This window comes from Hordeum vulgare, chromosome 7H (genome assembly GCF_904849725.1).
Source record: "Hordeum vulgare subsp. vulgare chromosome 7H, MorexV3_pseudomolecules_assembly, whole genome shotgun sequence".
In the NCBI taxonomy this organism is placed as follows: Eukaryota; Viridiplantae; Streptophyta; class Magnoliopsida; order Poales; family Poaceae; genus Hordeum; species Hordeum vulgare.
Window position 1 is genome coordinate 54840407 of NC_058524.1, and position 9592 is coordinate 54849998.

At 46.7% G+C, this 9592-nt stretch overlaps 1 protein-coding gene across 1 annotated transcript; it reads left to right on the forward strand.

Annotated features, from left to right (window-relative positions):
- The first annotated feature begins 4604 nt into the window (after window positions 1-4604).
- Window positions 4605-5761, forward strand: LOC123409713. Its single transcript, XM_045102574.1, has 3 exons — window positions 4605-4755; window positions 4847-4993; window positions 5081-5761. Exons 1-3 carry the CDS (start codon window positions 4696-4698, stop codon window positions 5597-5599), a joined length of 726 nt encoding a protein of 241 aa, XP_044958509.1. The 5' UTR covers window positions 4605-4695; the 3' UTR covers window positions 5600-5761.
- The last annotated feature ends 3831 nt before the right edge of the window (window positions 5762-9592 follow it).

Consider the following 9592-nt stretch of genomic DNA (forward strand, 5'->3'; position numbering starts at 1 on the left):
TTTAAATGAAAAATTCAATTTAAGTTTCATTTTCATATTTGTGTTTCTCGGACCAGCTCTTTCAAATAAGATATATTTTGATGCCTTTTGAAAAAATATATTAGGTTTTGCTGCTTGAAACTTAGTATAGATTAATGAAAACTCATTATTTTTGTGTCTACGACTGCCCGAAAAAATTGCTTAAAATTATATCACTAAAACTAGTTAAAACTTAACATTTTAAATGCAAAAGTACATAAGTTTCAAACATTTAAACTTCAAAAATATTATGCCCTCGTGCGGGATTGAAATATTGGGCGAATTGCAAGGAAAAATGGCTGGACGACGGGACTTGGCAGGTGAGTGCCCGACACTCGCGTTCCTCTACGAATTTCTGATAATAGGTGTTGGCATCATTTGTGGCTATAAATACCGCCTGATATTGCTTGTATACCTGATGTGTTTGAACTATATATGAATAAATCCATGGTCGCCAAAAAAAAATTGGAGGAGTTACATGGATGGTGAAAAAAGATGGAAATTCATGAAGCCAACTTCATCGATCGAACTCACTCACGCACGAAAACGATACACCGACTTTTTTATAGTGTCAAAAATGTTTTTATATTATAAAACGAAGGAAGTAATGAGAGCAGCATTTTGGCTCCCGGGGTCAGATGAGCCCGGGAGTGAACAGTGCCACGAATTCAAATAGTAAACAATTTTTAAAAAATCCAATTTTTTGTCATGAAAGATATTTGAGTGCGTGATGTCCGTGCCAAATTCCAAGAAGTTTAATCATTCGAGGAACTCATGGTAAAAAAAATCGGGTATGAGAGAAACATTTGAAAAACAATATTCATGTCTGAATTTATCTTTTTTACTGTGCGCTACTTAAATTTTCAAATATCATCAAATTATGCACGAACATCACGCACATGCACGTCTTTCTTTCAAAAATTCAGAATTTTTAATTTTTTTTCATATTTAATTGTGATACTGTTCACCACCAGGCTCATCCGGGAGCAGAAGGGGATTTTCTGGAAGTAATTCGCTCCCCTCCAAGGCTCCAACCATCCACCAACCTCCAGTCCTCCACCCCCAATCATGCTCACACCACGACACACCTGCGTACATCGCTCCACACCGGTCACCAGCAGCCAGCCATTTCCCCTGCTACCGTGCTAGCTTCTAGCTAAACCCTCGTCCCGTGCACACCGTCACGCCGGTCGTGCGTGCGTCCTACCAGCACACCCACAGCGCACCTGAGCGAGCGGGCGAGCGAGGGATGGACTGGTACGAGTGGCTGCGCAGGGCCGGGCTCGGCGAGGACCTGGCCGCTGAGTACGCGCTCCTCTTCGCGCGCAACGAGCTCGGCGCCGCCGACGTCCGCCACCTCGACCACGCCTTCCTCGCCACCATGGGCGTCGCAGTCGCCAAGCACCGCCTCGAGATCCTCAAGCTCGCCCGGAAGGAGTCCTCCGCCTCGGCCGCCATCACGGTCCTGCCGTGGCGCGCCACCAGGCTGCTCGCCACGGCCGCGCAGCGGTCCGCGCGCTCCCTGGCCGGCTGCCTCCGCTCGGCCGCGCGCCGGGGCAGGTCCAAGGCCGCCGTCGCGCCGCGCCCGCTGGCGCTCTGCCACCAGGGCGTGGCAGGGCCGGCGCGGTGGAAGGGCGCGCCGACGGCCGCGGACGGCCGGGGGGTCACGGCGAGGAAGCTGGCCGCCTTCCTGGCTCGCGTGGGCAAGCCCATGCACGCGCTCACCAACAGCGCCGGGAAGGGGGCAACAAAGAACGGCGCCGTCGCGTCGCCGCCGACGTACATGGCCACCTCTATCGCGGCGGCGTGCTTCGCGAGCACGGAAACGTGCGGCAGCGACTACGACGCCGACGATGACGAGGACGACAAGGACGCCGAGACGGACGACGGCGGCGGCGAGGACCCGGAGACGCCGTGGGAGTCCATGTTCCAGGATCTGAATCCCACTTAGGCGAGCCGCGCATGCGTGCGTCAGAAAAGGGCACGTCCATCCATCCATCCATCCATGGTGCACCGGCCAGTGGCTCAGTGGTGGTCACTGCACTACTAACCGCTCGCCAGTGGCGCCGCTGCTACGTTCTGTAAGACTGTACATGTTGCCTGCCTCCTGTAAAATCTCAGCACTAGCTTGTGTGTTTAATTTACCACTAACGACGTTGTAATGCATATTTGAGCTCATTTTGTTTGAACCCCTTAGAGCAATTACAATATTAGAGCGGGCTGCCGGCTGTAAACTCATGCCATGTCACATATAGCCCATCTTATAGCTAACATGTACAATAGTTGTTTAGAAGAGTGTAATACTTATTTATTATATGACTCACATTTCATTCTCACAAAGTGCCTAGGAGCACGTGCTAGAGCTAACTCTTAACTAAGAGCAAGTACAATAGAGCTGAGTCAGCTGGCTATAAGGAATAAAATAGTATATTTTTGCTTAGTTGGAGAAGAAAGAAGAGGAGAGAGAAGGTAAGCGGGCTCTTAGCTAAGAGCCAGCTCGGGCACGTGCTCCTAGTCACTTTGTGAGAATGAAACGTGAGTCATAGTAGTACACTCTTCTAACCAACTATTGTACATGTTAGCTATAAGATGGGCTATAGCTGACATGGCATGAGCTTACAGCCGGCAACCGGCTCTACTATTGTACTTGCTCTAAGAGCCCGCTTACCTTCTCTCTCCTTAAACTAAGCAAAAATATACTGCTTTATTTCTTACAGCCAGCTCACTCAGCTCTATTGTACTTGCTCTTATAGATTTTGAAGCTAGGATTCTGTACTAGCATTTTGTTGCTTATGCTTTAATGATCAGCACTCAGCAGTACATGGTATTGGATGTGGTACATTAATACAGTTGTAAGTGTGGTTTTAAGTACATCGAGAAACCTTTAAAAAAGCATGCATGTTCACAGCACATATTAAGATAACCCCTAAAAAATTCAGATAAAAATTTGAAACATACATCGAGAAACAAAAAAATAATCTGTGAATAGTTCGTGAATGGTTCTTTGTAGACTATTCACATCTGAGTTTCTCTTTTTTGTTTCTCGATGTATGTTTCGAATTTTGATCTGAATTTTTTAGGGGTTATCTTAATATGTGCTGTGAACATGCATGATTTTTTTTCAATTTTTTTCACAATGTTTAAATTTGAATTTAGGCCGCAAGGCACACGGTGACATGATCTCTGTCCCAGCAGTACATGGTATTGGATGTAGCACATTACTACAGTTATAAGTGTGGTTTTAAGTACTACAAGTAAGAGCATCTGTGAAGGACAACTGTATAGGGCCAACTATTATTCATAGTGTTACCCACCCATGTTCACACGCAAACACAAGCTGGGGATGGCGCCAAAAGGGAAGTTCAGATCTGAGAAATTTGGCATTGTGCTATTGACTAGTGCATCTTTTATTGGTTGAGTGGAAGAAGGCACTGACAGTCTTTTCATCTATCGAGGGAGGCAACACGTCGTGTTGTGCAGAGAGATAGATCTACCGGCTTGGGTGAAGTTTTAGCGAGGGGCCGGCATCCGTGCAGCTTATCTGGCCAACTCTGCTTGATTTTGAACGACTTTGTTTTGAAATACAAAACAATCACAATCACTAGTAAGGATTAGATGTACTCCCTCCTATCCAAATAAATTGACGGAGATAGAAGGGAATGTCATTTTCAATTATGTGTGTTTACATATGTCATTAAGAATCTCAACATAATGATCAGGAGCTGGCAATGAAGTCAGGTTATTTGCATGTGAGATTTTTTTCTATAGATTTTCTGGATCTTTGAAAGTTCGTTTTTTATTGGAAAAGGGATAAAGTTTTAAATTTAGGCATTCCGATGTTGCGTTATTAGAATTTTTTTTCAAAACTAATATGAAATTTGTAATAAATTTGAAAACGATGTATTCGTTTTTCAAAATGCCACAACACCCCGTCGGCGTGTGGGTGGCCGATGGGGGACCTATTGGCCTCTGAGTGGTCGATGGGGGGTTGTCGGCCTGCAGGTGACCGAAGTGCCACCTGTCGGCCTGGGAGTGGCCGAAGTGGGGTTGTCGGCCTCCACGAGGACGAAGAGCCCCTGGATAGCCCCTACCGACCCCATTCTTCCTCCTCCTTCCTCCTCATTTCCTCTTTTCTCTTGTTTCTCTTCTCTCTCTCTCTCTCTCTCTCTCTCGTTTCCCCCCCCCCCCCCATTTTGCCCCCCCCCCCTCCGATCTCATCCATCCTCCGCCCATTTTCGTATTCAATCCGTTGAATCAACACATCCTACCCATCTCCACTGGCATACAGTCTCATTTTGGAGGTGGAGGTGTGGGTAAAGGTGGTGGTGGTCGTTCGGTGTTCGTTGTTTCTGCGCACGCTTCAAGGATAAATTCAACAATCGTTTCGGTATGCTCTGGTGGATTTGGATATATTTAGGTGACTCGGTTAAGTAGTTTAAATATGTTTAGGTTGTTCGGTAGATTTGGATATATTTTAGATCTGTGAATTAATTAGTTTAAATATATTTTAGGTTCTCCGATAGATATATTTAAGTCTGTCCGGTAGATATATTTTAGGTTCTCCGGCAGAATAGTTAAGTTGTTTAAATATTTTTAGGTTCTCAATGTAGATATATTTAAATCTGCTAGTTAACTTGTTTATTTATATTTAGGTTCTCCGGTAGATTTAGTTCTGCCATGGTTTCTTGGAGCGAGGGATCGAGCTCTTTTTGGGATGACGATAGTGTGACTAGCCAGGTACGTTAATTTCGGGTTTCCAGCATTTATGGGTAGGTTTACGATTCTTCATTTCGGGATTTCATAACAGCTCGGTGTCTTTTGTTTTTAGCTTCCTAGGACTATCCCATGCTACGAGTGGAGTGGCATTGCTCATGAATTATATTCTCGCTGTATGCATCTAGAGCCTTGCCTCAGGCAAGTTGCATTTCAATCTACTAACACTGGACGACATTTTCTTGCTTGTGCAAAGGAGAAGGTATGTTGCACTGTAATTAGTTAATCTTAGTTAGTTTTCTGCTCCACTCAATTTCATGTATGTCACTGAAATTGTTTTGAATTTTAGGCAGAACAAAAGTGTTGCTATCTGGAATGGATAGACCCTGAGTTGTCAGTTGCTATGCAGTTTTGCATAGGTCAACTGTGGAGCATGCATGACAAAGAAAACGAGGACAGAATCAGAGATAATCTGAAGCTGGGTGAAGAAAAATTCAAATTAGTTGGAGAAAGGAGGAGGATGGAGGAAGAGCTTCGTTTTTTCAAACTTGATTTTGCAAAAATGGTCCCTGACAAGGAGGAGGCTATTAGTCAGGTTATCAGTGCTAGGTTGGCTATCAGTGATCTGAAAGAGGAGCTTGAGAAGAAGAAGTTGGCAGATCATTCTTCCACCAATCTACATCAGGTACTCAGGGCGAAGGCAGAGAAGGAGAGGGACCAACTTGTGCTAGAGAGAGACCAAATGAAGGAAGAGAAGAAGAAGTTGGAGAACATCATTTCTGATATGATGAAACAGAACCATGGCTATAAGGACAAGGTGAAGAAGTCGAAGGAGAACTGTGATGAATTTGAAGTATGTAATGGTTGAATTTGTATTGAACTATCCAGTAGTTGAACTATCCAGTACTAGAATTTGTATTGAATTATCCATCAGAACTATCCAGTAGTAGAACTATTCAGTAGTTGAACTATCCAGTACTAGAATTTGTATTGAATTATGCAGCAGAATTATCCCGTAGTATCAGTAATTATCCAGCAGAATTATCCAATAGTATGAGTAATTATGTTTTTTAAGTAAGCTCATTCACACATAGTGCAGACATATTACAAATTTAAACATAGTGCAGACATATTACAAATAAAAACATGATACAAACATAGTCCGACATAGTATACATTAAAACATAGTGCACACATATTACAAATTAAACTGTAGGCCGACAAATTATGTAGCTTCCGAGTTACTTATTCCTGGTCCACCCCTTCGGCCTCGACTGCCACGACCACCTCTTGCTGCTGCTATCGCAACCGTCGATGCGGAAGCACTCGTCGATGTGGAAGCACCGTCTTTGTTCAGGTCGGGGCAATATTTCATCCTATGTCCATAAGCCGCACAGAGCAAACATTGTCTGGTTGCTCCACCACCTTCAGATTGGTCCATATCGTTTTGGATGCGCTTTACCTTATGTCTGCCCCTGCCAGTTCGTCGAAGTCCAGGATCCGGGATGTATACTCTCTCACCATCAATAACCTTGTTGAAATTGCCGCCGACTCTAAGCCCTGTCATCTCACATGTCCAGGCATTGAGTACTGTCTCTTTTCAATAGTACGGAGACACGAAGGAGATACTGTCTAACTCAATCTGGCCACAGGCAGCCAACACATGTGAGCAAGGCAGGTGCAACAATGCCGATTTGTTGCATGTACACTCGCAAGTTCGATAAAATTCCGTTCCAATTTTAACCTCATGTGTCTTCGGCCACCTGCACGAGCCACCAGGGGCTCTTAGGCGTCCTAGAGGCCAACGGCCCTCTTCGGCCACCCCCAGGCCGACAGGTGGCACTTCGGGCACCTGTAGGCCGACAGGTCCCCATCGGCCACCCACACGCCGACAGGTCCCCCATCGGCCACCCCCAGGCCGACGGGGTGCTATTTTTGCCATTTTTTAAAACGCATACATTGTTTTCAAATTTATTACAAATTTCGTATTAGTTTTGAAAAAAATATGCGTTATTAACCAAGTGAAAAAACACCCAAACAATACATAAAATTTTGGAGCATAATGTTGCGTTTGGATGTCTACATTGGGGTCCTAAATTGGATTTGGTATTCCCCATGTCCCAGCTCAATTGTTTGGCTGCGCGCAAAAACAACAAACTGAAATGGAGCGGATACATGATCGAAATCAATCTCACGCGCCTTGCCCTTTGGATCCCTCCCCTTTCGATTGGGTGGCATTCATCGAGTCCCGCAAAACAAAACACTTCGACCAATGAGTTCTCGCTCGCACGACCACCAAAAGAGGAGGTGGCGCAAGTAACTTTCTCTCCCTGACACTTCTCCTCCCCGCCTCCTCTCCGGCACCTGCAACCCCTCCATGGAGCGCATTCCCGCCTCCTCGCATGGCCGCCACGACCAGGCCTTAGCCCTATGTCGTTGCTCCTCCCCACCTCCTCTTCTTGTCCGGACACCCATCTCCTCCTTGAAAGGATCGATATGGTTGGCTAGAGGGGGGGGGGTGAATAGACAACGACCACTTTTTAATTAATCTTAACAAGTTAAGGTAAACACTATACGGGTTCACAAATAATATGACAAAGAGGTGACCCCTATAGAGTCTATCAACAAGACCTATTAAGACAAGTAAGGTATTGTCACAAGGAAAAGCAAATACAAAGTAAAGGTTAGAGATAACCACAAGTGGAACCGATGGAGACGAGGATGTGTTACCGAAGTTCCTTCCCTTTGACAGGAAGTACGTCTCCGTTGGAGCGGTGTGGAGGCACAATGCTCCCCAAAAAGCCACTAAGGCCACCGTATTCTCCTCACGCCCTCGCACGATGCAAGGTACCGTGATTCCACTATAGGTGCCCTTGAAGGCGGCGACCGAACCTTTACAAACAAGGTTGGGGCAACTCCACACAAAGTTTGGAGGCTCCCAACAAGACCACGAAGCTTCACCACAATGGAATGTGGCTTCGAGGCGACCTCAACCGTCTAGGATGCTCAAACACCCAAGAGTAACAAGATCCGCAAGGGATAGGTGGGGGAATCAACTTTTCTCTTGGTGGAAGTGTGGATCTAGGCCTTCTCAACCAATCACTAAAGAATCAACAAGTTTGATTGGCTAAGGAGAGAGATCGGGCACTTTTAAGCTTGTGGAGCAACAATGGAGCTTAGAGAGGTAAGAGATAGGGTTCCTCAGCTAGAAGAACCCTTTATATAGTGGGGGGAAAATTCAGACCGTTTTCCCACTCTCTGCCCGAGATCCAGCGGTACTACCGCTGGGAAGGAGCGGTACTACCGCTGCCTGGCGGTACTACCGCTGTATGCAGCGGTACTACCGCTAGCACCAGCGGTACTACCGCTGGCCCTTCCAGCGGTACTACCGCTGGTCCTTGGTAGTGCATAAGTACTACTACCGCCGAGAAAGTCTTCGCAAAAGGGTCCGTCCACGAACTACCGCTAGGTAGGTGGAACAGGGCACCTGGAGCGGTACTACCGCCAGCCAGGGCGGTACTACCGCTGACCAGGGGCGGTACTACCGCCAGCCAGGGCGGTACTACCGTCAGCCTGGCGGTACTACCGCTGACCAGGGGCGGTACTACCGCTAGCCAGCGGTACTACCGCTGGCTGCAGCGGTACTACCGCTGGCAGTCCAGCGGTACTACCGCTGGGACCATTTTGCCGAGACGCAAAGAACAAAACGGCGAGGGCCGCTCCAAGGATAAAGGAAAGGGAGAAAATAGAGGTGTGCGTGTGCAAAGATAGATTCCACCCAAACCTTTCCACTACGGATCCCCTCTTAATAGTGCGGCTTTCCTATGACTCAAAATGAAGAGAATCTAGGATAGTGCCATGCTTACGTTCCCGAAGAGAGGAGTCGTGTCGTCTTGTGCCGTTGACGAATGTTGCCTGAAACCTTGACACACATGATTAGTCCTGTACGGTACTGTCATCAATCACCAAAATTACTTAGGCATAAATTATGCCTCAACAATCTCCCCCTTTTTGGTGGATTGATGACAATACCGGATTTGCATGGATAATAATATGAGAGTAAAAAGATAGAGATATATGACATATGACTCACAGCATATGATGGAAATAAATCTAATCTCACATAGGAAATATCATGTCTCACACAAGATAGCAAACGAAGCAAACCAAGTTCAAAGCAAATAAGGCAAAGCAATGCAAGACCGAATGAAATCAAATTCCTAGACTCTCTCCCCCTTTGGCACAAGACACCAAAAAGGGGGCACACCTAATGTCACAGGTAGCTACTCCTCCTCCTCAGGATCACCAGACTCGTCGGTCCCCTCCTGGTCAGTCTCCTCCTCATCTTGCGCCTCATCACCCGACCACTGGTACCCCTGAGCCTGCATCCACGTGGCCTCAGGCGTGATGTCGTCCTCTGAGCCACTGGAGATGTCCACATCCAAGGTCCTGAGAACACGCTTATGTCTCTGGCGGCTCTGCTTCTGAGCCACGTGTGTTTGATACTGACCCTTGGCCTGCATACAGAAGAGAGTCTTCATCTTGTCCTGCAACTTGATAGCCCAAGATGGCATGGCAGACGAGCGGGACTGAGAGGCAGGTCCTCTACCAGCAGCTGTCTCTGTATCAGTGTCCATGTGCTGAGAAGATGAAGATGGGTTGGCCCACTTGTCCTTGACGCGCAGCTTGATTGGGTCATGCACAATGTAGTCAGACTGTGCGTAGAGCACCTCATCCGGAAACGCCTGTTGCCACTTATGGCAGATGTATGCAAACAGGTAAGGCCCGTAGATAGGGACCTTACGGTTGATGATGCAGTTCCATAGTTCTGTGAACATCACATCTGCAATATCCAATTGAG

Bases quoted from the DNA above. Each gene is read 5' to 3' on its own strand.
- LOC123409713 (XM_045102574.1), top strand. From the start codon at position 4,696: ATGGTTTCTTGGAGCGAGGGATCGAGCTCTTTTTGGGATGACGATAGT. The intron at 4,756-4,846 runs GTACGTTAATTT...TTTTGTTTTTAG, and splicing joins ACGATAGTGTGACTAGCCAG to CTTCCTAGGACTATCCCATG. The intron at 4,994-5,080 runs GTATGTTGCACT...TTTGAATTTTAG, and splicing joins TTGCTTGTGCAAAGGAGAAG to GCAGAACAAAAGTGTTGCTA.